General features: G+C 63.7%; 1 protein-coding gene across 6 annotated transcripts in view; it reads left to right on the plus strand.

Annotated features, from left to right (window-relative positions):
- Positions 1-21,093, plus strand: part of NFIC (nuclear factor I C) — a 62,348-nt gene that overhangs the window by 24,451 nt on the left and 16,804 nt on the right. For all 6 annotated transcript variants that reach the window (XM_058282277.2, XM_058282273.2, XM_071210019.1 and 3 more), the window contains exons 3-6: positions 15,539-15,610; positions 17,786-17,860; positions 18,481-18,604; positions 19,108-19,232. In XM_058282277.2, the coding sequence (XP_058138260.1) occupies positions 15,539-15,610; positions 17,786-17,860; positions 18,481-18,604; positions 19,108-19,232 (396 nt within the window). The remainder of the gene's footprint in view (positions 1-15,538; positions 15,611-17,785; positions 17,861-18,480; positions 18,605-19,107; positions 19,233-21,093) is intronic.

Raw genomic sequence — 21,093 nt, forward strand, 5'->3', positions numbered from 1 at the left:
AAACCAACTTCCCCTGGAGAGCAGGCGTAGCTCAGGAGTTGAGCACCTACTTCCCATGGACAAGGTCCTGGGTTCGACCTCTGGTACCTCCTAAAAACAAAACAAAGAGGTTCCAGAATTCTTTAATGTTAACGACGGTGATGACAATAATAAAATACATTTTTCTTCCTGTCATCGTCGTCATCTGGTTCTAGTCCCAGCCCTGCCCTCTGACCAGCTTTGGAAGCTTTTGCCTCCCCAAGAACAGGCTCCGGCATTTCTTGAGCTGGCTTCTAGAATCATGGATCTAAAAAGCTCAGGGCCGAGCAGGCGTGTTCTTTGGCACCAGGCGAGCCGTAGAATATTCCAGAAAAGGTGCACGTGGCAGGCGGGAGGAGGTTGATTTGTGAGGCGCTGGGCACGCCGGCTGGGGCTGGGGTCTCCCCGCTTGGGGGCAGCCAGTTGGTGGCAACCCCAGTGTGGGGTGAAGTGGGCTCAGAGTTGGGGGACGTGGGGAGCAGTAGGGGCGGGGAGCGGGGCCATAGGAACCTGGAATTTGGGCTGGGGAGAGGAATAAGATCCCTGAGTGCTTCTTCCCGGCTGTGTGATCTCGAGCCAGTGGCTTCACCTCTCTGGGCGGTGGTTCCTCCTGCTGGACAGAGGGTGGGGGCATCTCCAGGGGGCCAGAGAGGCGGGAGGCACCTCTTTCCGTCTGTCTCTCTCGGTCTGTGTCTCCGTTCTCTCTGAACCCCCCCCCTTCCACCGCCCAGCCCCCTGCCCACCCCAGGCCAGCCGGTGGACTGCCTGGAGGCGGCAGCTGCGCGGGCCCCTTGCTCCTGGCTCTCACGGCGACCGTGTCATCTGGCGCGGGGTGGGGGGAGGGTAGGCCACGTGTGCGTTTTGGGGTGTCAGGTGTGTTTATGGGGGGACACGTGGGTATAACTCAGCGCCAGGGGCTCTTCCCGCCATCTCCTGTCACGCCCACGACGCCCCACCCAGGTCGGGATTGTCATTAACCGCATTTGGCCTGGGGAAACCGAGGCCCGGACCAGCCAAGTCAGCGGCCCAAGGCCACCCAGCCGAGGGGCAGAGCGGGATTCGAACCCAGCCCCCGTGGAGCCGAGGAGACATGACGGCGCCCCGGGCAGGGGCTGTTTGGGTTGAGTCGGGGACCCCCACCCCACGCCCCCCCCCACCCCGTGGGGGGCCTAGAGGATTTGGGCGCCTGATCAAAGGGCAGTTTCGGGGGCTCGAACCCCCCCCGACCCGGGCTAGCCCCCCCCCCACCCCCCCACCCCCGCCTGCGCCCGCACCCACCCCGACCTCCCTCCCCAGGCGCCCGGGGGCTGCCCGGAGGCGGCAGCTGCAGCTCAGTGGGGCCCTTGTTCCCTGCCGCACCCGCACCCGTCCTGCAGGGTCACCCGGGGACAGCCCAGGCCGCCTGCCACCGCCGCCTTAAAGGGCCAGCGCCCCGCGGAAGGAGCGCCAGAGCGGCCTGCCACTGCGCCCAGGCCGGGGGTGCGCAGCTGTACCCAGGCACCCCCCAACCTCGTGCACTCAGAGGGGTGGACTTGAGGCTGGGGGAGGGGGCGCCCCCGAGGCCTGCCTGGAGGAGGAGACGCTGGGCGAGCCGGCCCGGATTTGCCCTGCTTTAGCTCCTCCTCCGTCCTGCACCTCAGTTTCCCCATGCGTCCCAGGGGCCTCCCTGCACCCACGCCAGGGGGGAGCTGGGCCAAAGGGCTCCTACCCGGGCCGGGGTTTGGTATGCAGTTGGCGCTCCACCCGTTCCCTTTGTGCGATGGCAGAGCGCCCGCTGCTTGGAGGCGGCGTGAGCGTGGCGTGGGGCTTTTGGCCAATTGATGGGAATCAGCAGAGTCAATCAAGCACCGCCAAGCGTGGCCAGGCTGGCTGCATAGATTGAGCGCCAGGTGCATACCCAGCCTTGCTGAGAAAGGTGTGGAGGGGAGCCCCGTTTCACAGCATGGGGGGGGTACTGGGGGAGCTGAGGCACGGACCCAAATACCACCCCAGCTCTGCCAGCCGCCCCCCGGGTGCTGTGCAGCTTCAGGCTGCTGGCTTGCCCTCTCTGGGCCTCCGCTTCACCTTCAAAGAGCCCCTGTCCGCTCTCCCCTTCTCCCGTCTCTGGGGGCAGGGCGCCCCCCGCCCCTACGCAGAGGGCCTCGGACCCCCCAGCACGGCACCCCGGTGGCGGCTTAGGGCGGCTCCAACTCCGGAGCACCCGCGCCCCGGGCGCGCCCCGCAGACAGCCCGGGACAGGTTGCTGCTGGGCGGGCGGACAAGCCTGTTCGCAGCCTCCTTATGTAAGCGGGTTACGCCGGGGCAGCGGCCTTACATAAGGGGAAGCGGGCGGGCGTCCAGCTGGGGGGGGCCCTCTTAAAGGGCCCTGGAGCAGACGCAACGAGAGGAAAGCTGCAGCCGGCCGAGTCTCGTGGCCGCCCCCCTCCCACCCTGCGCGGCGCCCGAGGAGCTTGTTCGTTGTCACCGTGCTACTTCCCGGGGGCCCCGGGCCGGGATGCCAGCTCCACACGGAGTCCCTCCCCGAGCCTCAGTTTCCCCGTCCGGGCAGCGGGGGGACACCGGCGAAGGGAGGCTAGGGGTCCCATCCCTGCTGTCTACGCACCGGGGGACCTGAGGCCTCCCGCGGCCTCGTGCAGAGCAAGAGGTCAGGCGACAAACGTCCCTCACGGCCGGGGCTGCTGCGCCAAATGGAGGGGAGCGAGGGGATGGCGGGGGGGGGGGCTGTCTCGGGGAGCCAGGCCCGGCCGAGGGGGCCCCGTGTGAGCCGTCGTGCGTGAAGAGCGGCTGGAAGGGCGGTCCAGCCTGGGAACGGCCTGTGCAAAGGCCCTGGGGCGGGCAGGCCTGGTGCGTTGGGGGAGCAGTGGGGGGGCGGGGAGGGGCGCGGCCTGAGCGGTGGTGGCGCTTGCCAGGCCCCGAGGCCCCTGGGAGGTGGCAGCGCCCGCCCTGCCGGCCCAGCCGCTGCCTGGGCACATGCCGGCGAGGGAGGACGGAGGGCGTGGAGCCCCGGACGCACCCAGGGGGCGCCCCCCGCCCTCGGGACGCCGTTAGGGGCAGGCCGGGCTGTGGGCGCCCGCGGGCACCCGGCCCACTCGTGCCCGTTTTGGAGCCGGCTCGCCCGGGGAGTTGGGGGACGGAGGGGGGCGGCCCCTCCCCGTGCCTCAGTTTCCCCGTCTGTAAAACGGGGTTCACAGCCGTAACGGTGTCGGCCGATCTGAGGATTGGAACCCGGCACCCTCGCCGAGACGGGCGCCTGGGCAGCCGGCCTCCCCCTGCGCTGAGCCCCGCTCTGTTTCTGTAAAACGGGGGTCGTGGTTGCGGCACCCCTGTGGCCTCGGGCCAGATTCCAACACAGACAGTTGGGGAAACTGAGGCTCGGCCCACAGCTCACTGGGGGCAAAGAGAGGCCATGAGAGGTCTCCCCATGCAGCTCCAACTCCCGTGGAATAAGATGTCCTGTCCGGGACGCCTCGACCTCAAACCCTTTTTGCACACCCACTGTGCGCATGTAAAAGCTCTAGGTAGCTCCTGGGATTACACAGCACTTGGCACATAGTGAGCACTCAATAAATGGAAACTATGATTATCATTTCCCTACACCGCTGTCTCCCCTGGAAGCCCTTTCCGTGCCTGGCAAACTCCTATTCATACATCAAAGCCCAGGTCCAGTGCCCCCACCTCCGTAGAGCCCTCCTGGCACCCCATCCCAGTTCCCTGCCACTTCCTTGGGCTCCTCCTGCCGCGGGTTCCTCCCTCTGATCTCCAGGGGCACATTGGCGGGGCCTTCTCAACAGAGACAGGACTTTGGCGGTCAGTCTTCTCTGAAACAGAGCCCGCAACGGTGGCGTTCTGCGGCCGGGGAAACCGAGGCACAGAGAGAGGTGATGATGTCTGCGCCCACCCCCTTCCCATTCTCCTGACCTCAGCGGAGGCCAGGGCGCTTTTCCCAGCGGCCCAGAGAGGGACAGGGCTGGCCCGAAGCCACACAGCAGCGGCTGCCAAGGGCCCGTGGGATCCTCGGGGGCCCTCCCCTCGGTGCCCGGGCTCTCCGCCCCCCCCCCGGGGCCGGGCTGCCAGCCTCCCGGCCTCCCCGGCTCTCTTCAGAAACACCAGGGGGACCCCGGGGGAACCCCCCCGGCGGCCCTGCCGCCCTGCGCCGGACGCTGGCAGAAAGCGTCCCGGGCGCTTCCGCCTGGCCCGTCCACCACGTGGCCGCGGGCGGCTTCCGGGGCTTGCCCGTCCCTCCGCCGCGCCCCCCCCGCAGCCGCTGCCACGGGCCTGCCAGGAAGGGGGGTGCGCTCGGCTTGGAGCCGAGAATGCGCTCCAAGTGTAAACAGCGAGTTATTTTAAGGCTGCCCCCCCCCCGGGTGGCGTTGACACATTTGACATTGGAGGGGACGGGGAGGTGGGGGGGGAGAGCGCGCGAGGGGTATTTTTAACCTTGTTTTTCACATCCTTTGCGCCAAGTCGGGTGGCGACGGAGGGGACGTGGGGACCCGTCGAGGGCTGGGGGGGGCGGGGGCTCCCCGAACCTGGCACACACGCGTGCTTAGCCCCGCGGAGGCCGCGCGGGGCGGGGGGCGCTGGGGGGGGGACGGGGTCGAGGCGCGAGGCCCCTGCCCGTGCGCCCCCCCCCCCCCCCCCCCCGTCGCCCGGGCCACCCCGGGAGGGCCAGGCCCGCGCCCGCCGCTCCCGCCCGGCGCCTAAAATGGCCGCCCGGCCCGGGAGAAGCCTCTGGAACAGGGGCAAGGCGAGAAAATGGCCGCCCGGGCCCTGACGTCATCGGGGCGGTGTGGCCGGGCCGGGGGGGGCCTCCAGGAGGACCCCGGAGCCCGCAGGGGACGCCCACCCCGGGCCCGACACCCCGGAGTCGCCCCGAGGGGTCCCCCGGGCCCACCCCCCCCAGCACTGTCCCCTCGGCCCAGGGGCGGCCAGGCCGGCTGCAGGCCACACCGGTGGTGGCCGGCGTGGGGACCTCCGGGGACGGGGGTGGCCGCTCCCCGTGACCCACTGGCCCCCGGCGGTCCCCGGCGTCGGGCAGGGCCCCGAGCCAGGCCGCCGAGCCGGGTGGGGGGCCGGGGAGGCGGGGAGAAAAGAGAAACTTTTCTTTGGAAAGTGATTCCGAAGCAGGTTGGCTCGGGCCCAGGGGCCCGGCAGGGAAGAGGGAAATGGAAACTGTGGTCCAGACTCGAGGAACGCGGGCGGCCGTCAGGAAGGCAGAGCCCCCCCCACCGCCCCAGCTCGCGGCCCCCCCGCCCCGCGCCGCCACGCAGGGCCTTGACCTTCCCGCCTCCTGCTTTCTTTCCCTTTGATTGGTCCAGGCAGCCTCTCCGGTGGGGGTTTCGCTTCTCCACGGGGGACCCTGCCAGCCAGTTCCCCTCCTCTCTGGATTTGGGGTGGGGGGTTGTCCCATGGTCTGGAGTCAACCGGGCGGGGGGGCCCCCGGGCTTCGTACCAAGCGCCGGGCCGTCCGCCAGGGAACTCCACCTTCGGTCTAACCCGAAGCCTTCATGCTGTAGCCCAAGCCCTGGTCTGTCTTGGGAGTCGGGGAGGGAGCGGTACGGAGCTGAGATCCCAAATGTCCCTGGATGGGATTCAGATCTGGGCCGAGGAAAGCGAGGGAGTGACCCAGGCAGGACGGCCCGTGCAAAGGCCCTGGGGCAGGGCCTGGCGAGGCGCCCGGGATGGCTGCGGGCGAGGGAGCCGGGGTGGGGAGAGCGAGAGGAGGGGACGGCAGGGAGGAGGGGCAGGGCGTGGGGGGGCCCGGTGGGCTCTTGTCGGTCCGCAGCCCACAAAGGGCTGGACGAGGGGCCAGGGGAAGGCGTCCCCCGCGCCGGGGATGCTGGCGCGGGGCCCGGGAGCCGGCGGGCGGCGGCGTGTGTACGGCATAGCCTTCCAGGACAAAGAAGCGCGAGCCGGGCGCCCGCGCGGCGGGGATTCCGGGGCCTGGCTTTGCGTCTCGCTCCCGCTGGCGGACGTGGCAGCAGCACCGCGCCAGCCCCATTTGGAAGGCGCGCGAGGGCTGGAAAACACACAGGCGACTTCTCCCGGGGCCAGCCGGCGAGGGACGCCGGGGCTTCGCGGGCGACGGCACCTCCGGGGCCCCAGGGGACGTTCTGGACGCGCCCAGGTGGAAATAAGGGGGCTGACCGCGGCGGGGGGCAGCCTGAAGCGCGCCTTAAACAGCCCCCTCTGTGCGGCCCCAGCCCAGGGTTTATTTATCTTCTAACTTAGGAGAGGCCGGGTCCAACATTGCTTATCACATATTAGGATAAAAGCCCAAGCCCTGCTGACCTCGCAGCCTGCTCTCGTCCGCCCCGCACTCGCTGTGATTCCCACGGGCGCGCAAACCTGCCCTGTGTATCACAGCCCCAGGACCTTTGCACGTTCCGTGTTGTCGGCCCCGGCTCCCCCCGTGAGCTGCCTGTAGGCCTCTGTGCCCCCACCCTCCCCCAGCTCCCTGTTTTCTCGCCTGGAAGAGCTTAGTAATAGAACCCCGGAGGTGAGGCTGGTCAAACAGCGCGCCAGGGAGCCCAGAGGGCCAACAACTGCACAGGGACTGCGTCCCTCAGCCAGGTGGGAGCTAAGGCCCCTCTCGCTCTAGAGGGGGAGCGGACATCACCAGCCCAGGGCCCTCGGGATGGAGGAAGAGAGTATGGATCAGAGTGGATTTACTGATTTTCTACTATAAAAATATGGTGAATAGGAGTAGAAGAGACTGTAGCACTGATGGGGAGACAGTGGCCACGGGAGCTGCTGAGGGCAGGGAGGGGGAAGAAGAGCTGTGATGTGGGGCATTTTCTGGACTTGGAGTTGTCCTGAAGGATAGTGCAGGGACAGATGCTGGACATTGTATGTCCTGCCACAACCCACTGAATGGACCGGGGGAGAGAGTGAACTGCAGGGTAAACTACCGTCCACGTGCTGCGGCAGTGCCCAAAATGTGTTCGCCGAGAGCCGTGAGTGTGCCACGATGACGGGGGAGGCGGCTGGTGTGGGAGGGGCGGGGTGGGGGGTACACGGGAACCTCTTAGGTTTTCTAATGTGACATTTTTTTTTGAGATGTATCTATCTTCAAAAAACTACAATTTACACAAATCATGGGGTGGGGGGTGGGGAGCGGGGTATATGGGAACCAGTATATGGGAACCTCGTAGGTTTTTTATGTTTTTTAATGTAAGCTTCTTCGTGACCTATTAACTTTAATTTAAAAAGTGTAAAAAATAAACTTTAAACAAAACAAAACAAAGAGAGCCCCGGGAACCGGCAGCGGCCTCCTGCCGTCGCCGGGTCCCCTCCCCGCCACTCCCCGCTTTGCTCCTCGGTCGCTGGCCCAGAGCCGGGTAAACAGCGAAGGCCCGAAGCTGGCCAGGCGGCGCCTCAGCCACCCGCGGGGGGTGTCCCCGGGAGGGGGCGGGGAGGCAGGGGCCGCGCGGCGCCTTCGGCCCGGGCCGGGTCAGAGCGGCTGTGGGCTCGCGGCCACGGACAGGAAGGGACGGTTTGTACGGCATCCGGGTCACCTTTCTCACGTCACCTGTGCCTTTTGGAGCGACAAGCTACAGGGAACCGATGACATCAGGTCTGGGGAGACCCTCAACGAGGAGAAAGAGGGAGCCATGTAGGTATCAGAGAGAGGGCGTGCCAGGCAGCGGGCACGGCCTGTGCAAAGGCCCTGGGGCAGGGCGCGGCGAGGGGAGAGCGAGGAGGCCCCTGGGGCTGGAGCGGAGCAGGTGACGGGGAGGGGGTGGTGCGTGCGGGGCCCTGGGAGCTGTGGGGAGAATGTGGCATTGCCCCGAGTGGCTGCGGGCAGAGGAGGGGCGCCGGGCTTGGCAAAATCCTGTCACCAACCCAGGGGAGCCCATGTGGCTTGGTGGTTGAGTGCCAGCCTCCCACCTACGAGGTCCCGGGTTCAATCCCTGTCCCCGTTACCTCAAAACAATTTAAATAATCATGGCTTTCGAGAATACCCATTTTTACAGACGGGGAGAAGCTAAGGATTGAGGGGTGACTGGTCCGGGTTCTGCCACAGCTAGAACTCACAGCCTAGTTCCAGGGTGCAGCCCTGGTTCCCACAGGACACCCCATGACCCCCACCCCAAGTTGGGAATTGTACACCATCACCTCTCGTTACAGCGCCCGAGAGCATTTTAAAGGCTCTGATAAGTCCCGCAATGGCCCTGAGAAAGCCACGGTGAGGTCCCACCCTTTTGACCACGGAACCCCCACTCGGGTAACATCTGTCAGCACCTCGGGGACAGCTCAGGAAATCCGCAGCTCCCCCTCCACTGCCAAGGGCACAGACCCCGGCTCCCCCACCTCCGTGGTTTCTCTGGAGTCTTCACTCCAGGAGAAGGCACCCGGCAACCGTGACATGTGATCAAGAATATATCTCGAAAGGCTCGAAGCGCCAGACTGAGCTCCTAGAACGAGCTCGGCTGCAGGGGACGGCGCCGTGGGCGACGGGAACCCCCGGAACGAGCCAAAGCAGGAAAGAAAACATCTGAAAGCCTCGGGGCGACGTGATGAAAAATTCCAACCAGAGGCTTGTTTTTGTGGTTTGAGGAGAGCAGCTCGGACAGAACTGGGGGGTGGGTGCTCTGGCTTCGCTTGCTGTGTGACCCCGGGCAGCTCGTTTGCCCTCTCTGGGTTACCAGGCGATTGTCAGCCTCAGCCAAGGATTGCTGGAGGGGATTAGGGTGAGGGCAGTTGGGTAGCCTTCGTCACCGTGGCTGTAATTATTATTTTTTAAGGTTTATTTTTTATGGATTTCTCTCCCCATGCTCGTTGTTTGCACTCCCTGTCTGCTCTCTGTGTCTGTTCGTTGTATCCTCATCGTCTTTTTAGGAGGCGCTGGGAACTTCCCACGTGGGAGGGAGGCGCCCCGTAGCCTGAGCCACCTCTGCTCCCTCATGATGATTTCTGACTCCACTCTGCTCCCTCCACAGCCTGGCCCCCCCAGCTCAGGGGCCCGGGGCGGGAGCCCTCTGACCCGCACAACTGGAGGGCAAGTAGACCTGGGGGGGCTCTGCGGTGACGGGATGTCCTGTAGCACGGGAAGGACTTCTCCTGCCCTGTTGGCCAATAGCCACAGCTATTAGAATGGGGAGGTGGGAAGATGGAATAAGTCTGTGGAGGTGAGACTTGCACCCCAACGTAGTCAAAGGAATTACTCTCTAAGTATTAAATGATGGGCATGTTTGATTTCACGCAGGGTAACCTGGCTTGGCCCTCCCACCGCCCCCGCTCCAGGAGCTGCCGCTCACCTCCCTCGATCTCGACTCTCTGAGCACGTCCCACGACCTGACATGATACTTTTGGTTTCTTTGCTCACCCATTCACTGCCCATTGGTGTCCCACTTAGGATGTCGGCTCCACAGGGGCAGAGATTTCTGTCCCTGCTGGGTCCCCCAGCCCAGAACATTCCTCAGGAGGCGCTCAGCGACCACTGCGTGGAGCGATCAGGGGGCAGAAGGAATCGGGGATGGGATTTAGCCCCGTGTCTCGGGGTTCAGAGAGGGCAAGGAATTGAGCCCAGGTCACACAGCAGAGGACAGCAGACTTTTTCTATCCGAGGGCTGGACGGTGAATGTTTCTGGCGCCAGTGGGCCGTACTCCACCCCACTGCCGCCTATTTTTCTTTGTGTTTTTAAAAGGGTGGAACATGGATTTAGCACGCGGGCCCCTGGGGGGGCCGTGGCTTGCCCCGGGCCGCCACAGTGGGGCAGCCGTGACTCCCCTATCCCGAGGCTCTAACGTGCGTGCCTCTGAATCTGCCCCCTCGCCCCCCGAATCCTTAGGCGTTGGCCCCTTTTCACCCTCAGGCTCCTGAAACCAGAGACAGGCAGGGGTTTGCCTGAGGCCACACAGCAGGATGGACAGTCATCCTGAGACAGCAGCCGGGGTCTGCTGGCACCCCGGCCAGTGGCCCTGGCCCCCTGCCCCTCGCCCCACCCCCGGGGGCAGACTGTACCCAAAACTCCTGGTTCCAGGAGCAGGGGGTGTCTGGGTGGAGAAAGCTCCGCTGCCTTCGTGGAAGCAGCCTCCTGAGGCAGATTTGCTGGAGGCTTTGGGAGGGGTTGAGGGTCTAGGCAGCGAGCATTTATTGAGTGCCTACTCTATACCAGGTACGGGCACAGGGGGTGGATAGAAGGATCTTGTCTCGTGCAAATGGGCCACAACCTGTTTTTGCATTGTCATCTCCCGCTAAAGAGACTTTCGAGACACTGTCTTCCCCCAGTCATTCCCCACTGTGAGATTTTGATAGCCCGGCTATATCATAAATCGGCTTGTGTTCTACTGTAGGTTGCATGGAAGAAAAGTAAAATATATATGAGTAGAGGAGCGGGTGTGGCTCAAACAGTTGAGCACTTGCCTCCCACACAGGAGGTCCCAGGTTCGGTTCCCGGTGCCTCCTAAAGTAGACAAGCAGACAACGAGCAGGCACCAAGCAAAAACAATGAATAGACATCAAGCAGAAACAACGAGCAGACAATGAGCAAAAGCAACAAGCAGACAACGAGCAGAAAACAAAAAGAGCAGGGAAGAGATGTGGCTCAAGCAGTTGAGCATCCACCTCCCACATGGGAGGGCCCGGGTTCAGTTTCCAGTGCCTCCTAAAGGAGAAACAGGCAACGAGCAGACAATGAGCAAAAACAAGCAGACAAAGGAGGGAGCCATCGGAGGGGCGGAATATAAAAACATACATATATATGAACAAGAACAAAATTCTTTAGCCTGGCCCGCCTGCTCCAGTCCAGCATTCATCCCCCGTGGCACTGCTGACCTCCTTTGTGGGGGGCCATGCCGGGCACTGTAGGGCGCTGGGCAGCCCCCCTTGCTTCCGCCCCGTCAGTGCCCATAGCAGCCCCCGCAGCCTGATGACCAAAATTGTCTCCCGATGTTGCCAGGGGCCCCAAGGCAGAACCCCTGACCAGCTGGGATCTGAGCCTGGCCCCCCAGCTCTGGGGAATGGATGCCGCGCCCTGAGCCTCAGTTTACCAGCCTCGGGCGCGGGGCCGTGCTCAGCTGGCCCGCCCGGGGACGATGGGCAGGGCAGGTGCTCGGGCGTTGCCTGCTCCCATCAGGATGTGTTAGGTGGAAAGAACGTGCATCGGAAGGGCTGGTTGTCTCCGTTAGCGGGAAGGCGCGGAATGTTCTGTGTCTTCTTTCTTTTTCCTGGGTATTTCTCAGAAACAGCCCGAGCAGCGCCGTCCCCGTGGAACTTTCTGCGGTGACGGTGACGGAAGGATTCCGCGCCCCCCAGTTCAGTCGCCGCCGGGAATGGCGACTGAGGTGGGGAAATGTTGATTTCGTTTCATCTGACCTCCTCTACATTTCAAAAGCTGCTGCGTATGGCTATGGCCGGCATGATGGGGAGCACATTTCTAGAAGGTGGGAAGTTTCCAGGAGCCCGAAGATGAGCTCCTGGTGAGTGAGAACTATTCCCAGGGCGTAGTGGCAAGTAACAAAATGGCATCTAATTTCAGCATCATATTATTTTTTTTCACAGTGTTTTTTTAATTATTATTATTTTTTTTTTAGATACCGGGGGCCAAGGATTGAACTTGGGACCTTGTATGTGGGAAGCCGGTGCTCAACTCCTGAGCTATGCTGGCTTCCCCTAGTTGGTTTTTCCGTTTGTTTGTTGTTTTGTTTTTTTAGGAGGTACCGGGGTTCAAACCCAGGACCTCGTACATGGGAAGCAGGCGCTCAATCACTTGAGCTACACCCACTCCCCCTTATTGTTTTTCTTAAAGATTTATTTTTTCTCCCCACCCCCTTTGTTGTTTGCCCTCGCTGTGTGCTCTCTGTGTCTGCTCGTCTTCTCTTTAGGAGGCACTGGGAACCGAACCCAGGACCTCCCATGGGGGAGAGACGCACTCAATTGCTTACGCCATCTCCACTCCCTGCTTTGTTAGGTCTCTCATTGTGTTTCCTCTTTGTGTTTCCTTGTTGCGTCATCTTGTGTCAGCTTGCCATGCCAGCCTGTTGGGTCAGCTTGCTTGTCTTCTCTAGGAGGCACCGGGAATCAAACACGGGACCTCCCGTGCAGTAGGCAGGCACCCAACTTCTCGAGCCACATCCACTTCCAGCTCGTTATTATTTTTTAAACTACCACTATTCAACACTCATTCAGGATAAACTTTACAAAACAAAACAAAACCGCTCAGGAAACGAGGAATAGAAGAAACTTCCTCAATCCAATAAAGGGACTCTCCCAAAGCGCAGCCAACTTCATGCTTAACGGCGAGAAATTGAAAACTTCCCCCTAAGATGGGGAGCCGGGCAGGGCAAGGGATGTCTCTTCTCGCCACTCTCCTTTGCTATCATACTGGAAGACATAGCCGCTGTGATAAGGCAAGAAAATGAAATCACAGGCACACGGACTAGAAAGGAAGAAATAAAACTCCTTGGGTAGTAGACCTGGCCCAGTGGTTAGGGCGTCCGCCTACCACATGGGAGGTCTGCGGTTCAAACCCCGGGCCTCCTTGACCCGTGTGCAGCTGGCCCATGCGCAGTGCTGATGCGCGCAAGGAGTGCCGCGCCACGTTGGGGTGTCCTCCGCGTGGGGGAGCCCCACGCGCAAGGAGTGCGTCCCGTAAGGAGAGCGAAAGAAAGTGCAGCCTGCCCAGGAATGGCGCCGCACACACGGAGAGCTGACACAACAAGATGACGCAACAAAGAGAAACACAGATTCCCGGTGCCGCTGACAAGAATGCAAGTGGACACAGAAGAGCACACAGCGAATGGACACAGAGCAGACAAGTGTGGGGGGGGGGAAGGTCGCAGAGGGCGTGATGATGTACATAGAAAACCCCCAGCATCGACTTGTAAAAGCTCCAAGAATGAAGGCACTGCAGCCAGGGTGCAGGTCAACACGCAAAAATCAATCGCCTTTCTGCGAGCCAAGCCGTGAGCAACGGGACGCCAGAATTGACAAGAAGAGAGTCGTGTAGGATCGCGCCCACTTCACCCTTTGGTCGATTTGGTGCTCGCCCCTTCCTATTTATTAGCTGACTGCCGTGACTCCACAGACCCCAGGGGGTGGGTTCAGTTATCTTCCCCACTTTACAGATGGGGAAACCGAGGCTGGGAGCGGCCGTGTGGCTGGGCTGAGGTCACAGAATGAGCAGTGGGCGGGCTCCGACCAGGTGCTCTTGAAGTGACACAAAGTAACGACATACAACGCTAACGAAAGTCGTTGATGGGAGGAAATTAGGGTGGGGTGGGGAGTGGGGCATATGGGAACCTCCTAGATACATTTTTAAAAGATTCATTATTTCTCTCCCCTTTCCCCCCCAGTTGTCTGCTCTCTCTGTCCGTTCGCTGTATGTTCTGCGTCCGTTTATATTATCAGGCAGCACCGGGAAACTGTGTCTCTTTTGCTGCGTCATCTTGCTACGTCCCCTCTCTGTGTGTGCGGCGCCACCCGTGTGTGACAGGGCACTCCTTGCGCGCATCAGCACGGCGCGTGGGCCAGCTCCACACGGGTCAAGGAGGCCCGGGGCTTGAACCCTGGACCTCCCGTGTGGTAGGCGGATGCGCTATCCGTTGAGCCACTTCCACTTCCCTCCTATATTTTCTCATGTAACATTCTGTGTGATCTATGTATCTTTTAAAAATAAATAAAAAGTATATTTGAAAAAACACAAAGTAACAACATGGCAACCAGTAACAATAGCCGGGGTAATAAGAGTAACAAAATTAACAGGAAGACAGCCATCTCCCTGCTAGCAGCCCTTCCCACGGCCTTTCGGGGAACCCCGTGAGGTGCCCCTTCCACAGACACGGAGGGCGAGGCCGAGCGCGCCGCGCTGGCAGGACCGTCGGGGTCCAGGGCTGGGGCCGGGAGCCACCGTCGGGCCCGGCGGGGGGTGGACTCCGGGAGCCCTGCCCGCCTCTCGCCTGGCCCCGCGGGGAGGCGCCGCGCCGTGCCAGGCCCTGCCTGGAGAGGGTGCCGTGCCCGAGGCCCCGAGCCCGCGCGGCCGCCTGCCCGGGCTGGGTCCCTCCCAGCGCCGCGGCCGTCCAAGCAGGCCTGGCCGGCCCCGACGGGCGCTGGCCGCGGCGCCCGGGAGAGGGCGCAGGGCCGAGCCGGGCACGCTCCCCTCGGCCGCTGCCCAGTGGGCCACGGCCGGGCCACCCCGCCGGGCCGAGGGGGGGCTGCCCCTGCGCGTCTCCGTCGCCACCTGGGGGGGCCGGGCCGGGGCCACGGGCGCGGGACACGACGTGGGGGGCGCCCCCGGCTCGGGGCTGGGCGGGGGTGGAGGGCGCTGCCTGCTCGGGAGCGTCGTGGTCTCAGCCCCCCTGCAGCCCCGAGGGCCTGGCCACCTTCGTTGTCCCGTTTTGCAGACGGGGAAACTGAGGCCCCGAGAGGAAAGCCAGCATCTCCTGGGCTGGGGGCGGGGGAGAGGGGGCGAAAACACGCGAATGAACCGAGAGCCTAACGAACGAAGCCACCCCGGTGAGAAAGCGCCAGCGGCGTGGGGCGGGGCTCGTTTTTGTCGCGCTCACGCCCCGTCTGCCTCGTCTGGGAAAAATCCCAGTCTGCAGCCTGTGTTGAGGATTTAAAAATAAAGGCGACCGTGGCGGGGTGGACAGGCTCGCCCCCTGTCTGTGGCTTTCGGTAGATCCCCCCCGGCGGCTCGTGTACGGCCTCCCGGCGCCCCGCTGCGGCCGAGGCGGTGCTCAGAAAATGGAGGCCCAGAGCTGTTGAGCCACTTGTCTGGGGTCACACAGCGAATGCCCGGCCCCGGGGCTGGATTTTCTCTCTTCGACCTGGATTCTGCCCCCTTGGGCTGGAGAAGGAAGCGGGTGGGATGTGGGGGGGAGGCTCGTTGCCCGGCCTGGCTCTGTGTCCTCCCTGCCCCCAGCCGGGGAGGTGGCTGCCATTCCACCCCCCCTTCCCAGGCTGCCGGAGCTGATACCGCTGAGCTGCTGAGCTCAGCGTCTGTCTCAGCTCCCGGCCGCCCGGGAGCTGATTATTTTTAGATAAGATGGAGGGGGCGGGCGCAGGGGCGGGAGGGAGCCCCCGGGCCGGGTGGGCAGCCACGGGGAGGGGCGGGGGGCTGCCCCCGAATGGCAGCCCTCGTTCACAGACTGCACCCCCAGGGCTGCCCGTGGGCTCAGGGCCCCCCCCCGCCTCGGGGATGCAGTCAAAGCTGGGCACGATGAAAGGTGATCAAAGCGGCATTTCTCAGATGGGGAAACTGAGGCACAGAGAGCAAATGAGCTGCCTGGGGCGCCACAGCCAAAATGAAGCCGAGCCGGGATTCGAACCCGAGTCTGCCAGATTCCGGGGGGGCCCGCTCACTCCTTTGTGCCTGGGACCCTGGCGGAGGGCGCAGGTCCACGCGGGCACGCCCCCCACGGACCCCGTGTCCCCACGCCCCGGCCCAGACCCCGAGGACCCCCCCCCCCCCCCGTTCTCTCTGTGCCTCTCAACTCCCAGCGTGCCGAGCAGGGTCCGGGGGGGCCGCCTGTGTCCCCGCGGCGTCCCCATCGCCCCTCCGTGTCTTCTCTGCAGATGCCGAGCAGAGCGGCAGTCCCCGAGCTGGGATGGGCTCCGACCAGGAGGACAGCAAGCCCATCACACTGGGTGAGTCTGGGGGCGGCGCGAGGTGGGGAGGGGGGCGCCCCGTTCCTCGTCATCGCACTGCCCCGTTCTAAAGATGAAGAAGAGACTGAGGGTCCAGGAGCTTCAGGGCTCCCCCGAGGGGTGTTTAATGGAAGGCGGCTCGAGGACGCTGGGGGCGTGCCCTGGGGGGGGATGGGCTCTGCCTGCCCACCCACGGCCCCCCCTCCCCCATTGTCCTCACGTGGAGGGCGGGCACCAGCTCATCCTCGCCCCCTGCGGCAGCCTGGCCCCTGAATCGGCGCCCGGCCCTCCTCTGTCCGCAGCCCTCCGTGGCTCCCACCTCTCTCGGAGGGGCAAGCCCACGTCCTCCCCGCAGCCCGCCAGGCCCCGCACGGCCCGCCCTCCTCCCGCTGTCCCCATGGTCCATTCCCTTCCAGCCCCGCAGGCCTCCTCACTGCGCCTCTAACACGCCAGGCATAGGCTGGCCCCAGGGCCTTTGCACGGGCCGCTCCCCTGCCCGGATGGCGCACGGCTCGCTCGCGCCCTTCCCCGGTCTCCGCCCCAAAGCCCGCCCTTCTCAGAGGGGTCTCCCTGAGCCCCCCAGCTCAGGCAGCCTGGGCCGCTCTCCCTCAGGGGCAGTTAGCGATCGCGTAGGTGTTCGCTCCGCTGTCCAGGGCGGGGGACAGGGGGTCACCACACTCGCCCCTGGTATACAGCAGGTGCTCAGCTATTGCCGGAGAGAGATACTTGGAAGGTTGGATCTCTTGGCGGAAAGGGATAGAGCGGGGAGAAAAATCAGAGCAGGTGGCAAGAAAGAGAAAACGAGGAAGGGGTGGGCGAGGGCCCCTGCCAGGGTCCCCAGCCCTGTTCACAGCCCCCCCCCCCCCCCCCAGCCACGTCCATCCAGCCGGCCTCGTCTCCCGAGACCCCGGTCCCCGGGCGCCCTGGCCGAGCCAGATGTTGCGGGGAGGCGGCGGGCGGGGCCCAGGGGAGCTGGACATCTGGCGGAGGAAATCACGCTCCCCCGCCCCACCAGGGAGTCCCCCGGAGGCGGGGACAGGCGGGCGCTGCACAAACAGGAAACCCCGCCGGGGGGGGGGGGGGCGAGCCCTGCGACAGCAGCCGGCCAGCTGGGGCGGCAGGAAACGGCGCCGGCCGCCTCCCTGGACACTCGGGGACGCCCGAGCCTCTCCCAGGATGCTGCGGCCCCCCAGGGCGGGGCCTGCAGTAATTGCTCAATAAATTGGGGAAAAGCCTGCTCACTGGCCCAGGGCTCGGGCCGCGCCGAGCTGGGGGGGTGCTGCCCCCTGGGGGCCGGGGAAAGAACCGCGCCTCCCTGCCAGCCCGTCCCACCTCGCGTCTGACCCCTCGGCCCCCGGCTGCTCCCCTCTGGCCTCGGGCTCCCCGATTGCATCGCAGCCCCAGGATCTTTGCACTGGCCGTCTGGGAAGCGAGCAGCCGCCATTCCCGCGCGGCCCAAGTTTCCACCCCCCGCTCCTTCCTCTCCCCAGCCGCTGCCTGCAGGTTTTTTACCCGCTGTCACCCCGCCTGCAGGCCCCTGCCTGAACCCTTTTCGTGCACGGGCTCCCCCTCCCCGCTCTGCCTTCCCACCAGCGACCCCTCGCACGCGGCTCCGGGAAGCGCCCACCCGGGACCCCGAGCCCCAAGGGGGCAGCTGCTTCCGTCTGTCTCATCCCCAGCAGTGGCCCCCTGCCCAGCCCGGGGTGGCACACTGCAGGCGCTCAATAAATGCAGGCATCTGGGCCTGCTCTCGGCGGTGTGGGATTGGACAGGGCTCTTCCCTGGACCCCAGTATCCAAAAGCCAGGAAGTGGGTCCAACTTCCCCAGCCCCGAGGGGAGGGCGCCCCTTCCCCCGACAGAGGGAGGAAGGTTCTGGAAGCGCCGGCGTCTGGACGGCTGCACGCTGTGCCTCGGGGAGTCCCACGCGGGGGACGGATGAGGACGATTTGCACCCGGGGCCGGCGGCTGCTCGTGCCCCGGGGTGGGGGGCCCAGGACACGGGCGAGGAGGCCGCGGGGAGACGGGCCGTGGCTGCAGTTAGAGGGATCGAGGGCAGATGAGAAGAGAACTGCCCCCCCAGGCCGAGGGACGCCCCCACCCCACTGAGGGGTCCAAAAAGGGGGGGAGCCCCGGCTCAGCCCCATCCACTGACCCCCACGGCCTCCCCGTTCCAGACACGACCGATTTCCAGGAGAGCTTTGTCACCTCCGGCGTCTTCAGTGTCACGGAGCTCATCCAAGTGTCCCGGAGTGAGTGTCCCTGCCCGCCCCGAGCTGGGACCCTGAGGGGAGGGGTCCACGCAGGGGGAGGTGGGAGAGGGAGATGGGGATCCAGGAGGGACGGGGGGCTCAGGGATGGCGGGGGAGGGCCCAGCCCCCAGCCCCCTCCTCCCTTCTGTCCTCTCCAGTCATCCCGTCCCCAAGTCTCCCCGGAAGGGCCCCCTGCCCAGGATCGCGGTGACACGCCACCTCCCCAGGAAACAAAGCCCACGTGGCAGGTGGCGGGTGCTAAGGGAGCTTCCCTTCTCCCTGAGCCTTCCCGGCTCCCCGGGGCCGGGCTGGGGACCCCCAGGAGCCCCCGTTTTAAATCCTGCCCCAGGGAGCTGTGGACGCTGACCCTTCGTAACCCTGACAAGCGCGTCCCTGTCCTGGCCTCGGGGACGGCCGGGAAACGGACTCGGGCTCCACCCGCCTCCCCCTGGGCCGCGGTTTGCTGAGCCTTAGAGAAAGGCCGAATGAGGAACCAGGCCAAGTGGGGGGGCAGGCTCTCTCTGAACTGCCTGCACCCCTCCCCCCGCGGCGCTTCTCGCCCCCCCAGGCCGCCCTGGACCCAGGCCCGCCCACACGCTCCTCTCTCTCGCCCTCTGCAGCACCCGTGGTGACCGGAACAGGACCCAACTTCTCCCTAGGGGAGCTGCAGGGACACCTGGCATACGACCTGAATCCGGCCAGCACTGGCATGAGACGAACACTACCCAGCACCTCCTCCAGCGGGTACGTGCCCAGGCCCCCACCTCTGGGCATTCCGTGACTCCCCCTGCACGCACTCCCCTCATTCGGGCCTGAGCTGGTTCCTTCCTCGGCCGAGAATGCCTTTTTTTCACGGTCTGCCCTGCAAACTCCTATTCATCCCTCAAAACCCAACCCAAAACATCTCTTCCCAATGCCCTGACACTCCTGGCCCGGGCTTTGGGACCCTTTGAGCCTGCAGGCACAAGCCTCAGTTTCCCCGCCTGTAAACCGGGGGCCATGACCCTACGAGGTTCTGAGGACCTCGGCTAACCCCCTCCCGGGTGGCCCCATCGTAGCAAGGGACAGGTGTTAACTGAGCAGGAAGTGAGAGTCAGGGGCTCCCGTTCTGTCTCGCGAGAGTACCGTCATTGCCCTGCGGAGGCCCGCCCCCGCCCCGGGACCGGAAGTTATTCCCGCTGGCTTCCCCTGCCCCGCCCACATCTCCGTGGTAACCGGCCGGTGCGCTCCTCCCCTTCGCCCCTTAGGAGCAAGCGGCACAAATCGGGCTCAATGGAGGAAGACGTGGATACGAGCCCCGGCGGCGATTACTACACCTCGCCCAGCTCGCCCACGAGTAGCAGCCGCAACTGGACAGAGGACATGGAAGGAGGTAGGGCGGGCGGCGGGGGCGGGGGCGGCCTTCCGGTCGGAGTTGCAGCGGCGAGCGGACTACAAGTCCCGGCAGGCAGTGCGCGGGTGCCAGGGGGCGACTGGCCACCCGCGAGCCGCGGAGCCTTCTGGGAACTGTAGTTGCGTGGGATGCGCGCCGCTGACAGTAGGGACCGGGCTCTCGTGAGTTCCCGGAACTCTTTGGTTCCGCTCAGACCTGGGAGAATGGAGACGCTTCCTTGCGGGTCTCGCCTGCCCCATCTCTGTGGGGCTCTTGATTATCGAGTTGTCTGCGTAGCGATTCTGATCAGCAGAGGGCTGCTTCTTGGCGTCCGCCATAGCATTGCACGTCCATAGGTCTCTCATCCCCGCCTGCTTTAAAATCTTTGACAGATAGTGCCAACGGATGTGCTTCCCCTGGGATGGTTTCTGGCTCTGTCCTCTGTTTTGAGATGTAGGATCCTTTTTTTGGGGTGTCCTCTCTGAAGTTCCTTTTTATGAGATTCCCATTTCCTTGGGGTTTTCCTCACGATATTTCCAGTTCTGTAGGAGCCCCGTCTCCTCTCTAATGTCTCCATTCCCACGGGGTCCTTTTATAAGGAGGTTTTGTCCTCTTGCTCACCTCTCTCTATAGGGTTCTCTCCAGGGTTTCTTTCTCAGGAGTTTCTGACGCTGTGGGCTTAGGAGCTCCATAGGGCCCCTTTTCCAGAAAAAGCCCAGCGCCTCGGGGTTTTTTGTTTATTGCCCTCTCTCCACTGGCCTTCTCCAAAGAATTCCCGTCTTTGAGGCTCCTCCGCCATCTCCACCACCTTTCTCGGCTAAAAGGCCCCTTTGCTTTAAGGGTCTGTGGGTGTCTGACTTTCAGGAAAACGTGCAGTGGGGCGGGTGTCCCTGGCATTCCGCGGTCTCACCGGGGGAGGTCTGGGCCCTGAAATGATTAGAGGCACTGCCCTGGAGAAGTGGGTGTAACTCAGTGGTTGAGCACCCACTTCCCATATACACGTCCCAGGTTCAATCCCTGGTGCCTCCTGAGAAACAAACAAACAAAAGAAGCACTGCCCTGTCTAGTCCCTTATCCTCACGGTTTCCGGTCCCAGCCCTTGCCACTTCCTGGTGACCCCACCTCCCGCAGCCTCGGTTTTCTCATCCGTAAAACGGGGATGTTAGTCCCTGCAGCGCCAACCTAGTAGGGTTGTTGGGGAAATCAAATGAGCCGATACAACTCACATCTCTCCAACAGGCCTGGCTCACCATCAGCACCCAGTGAACGTTAGGATTTTGTTTTCTTCTTCCTCTCCTCCTCTCGCCCATCTTCATTTCCCTCCAGAGCCTGCTTTCTAACAAGGGTCTGACTCTGCAGAATGCTATACCTGCAGGATTCTCGAGGCACAGTAGAACATCCTGACGAAGGAGGCAGGTTCAGGGCAGCGGGTGTAGCACAGTGGCTGAGCGCCTGCTTCCGTGTACGAGGTCCGGGGTGCAATTCCCCCCCCCCCCCAAAAAAAGGCAGTTTCAGGCATTGGAAGACCTGGCTGTGAATCCCAGCTCTACCCCTGACTGGCTGGGTCCTGTGTCGACTTGGGCAGGGGATTTAACTTCTCCAAGCCTCAGTTTCCTCATCTCCAAACTGGGGGTGATGAGATTGATAGTTCCTCGTTCAGAGCGATGAAATGGCAGAATGCACCTGAAGCCCCTCCCACCACATGGGAGGTGCCCGAGAAATGGGAGAGTTTCTTGGTACCCACATCTGTATAAAATTCCCGTGGCTTCCAGTTGGTCTCTGATGTGTCTGGTTATGACATTGACATTTGTTCTCAGCGTGGGGCTCCCAGAGCAGCTTCCTGCCTTAAGGGTGTGCCTGA

This window comes from Dasypus novemcinctus, chromosome 19, assembly GCF_030445035.2.
Source record: "Dasypus novemcinctus isolate mDasNov1 chromosome 19, mDasNov1.1.hap2, whole genome shotgun sequence".
In the NCBI taxonomy this organism is placed as follows: domain Eukaryota; kingdom Metazoa; phylum Chordata; class Mammalia; order Cingulata; family Dasypodidae; genus Dasypus; species Dasypus novemcinctus.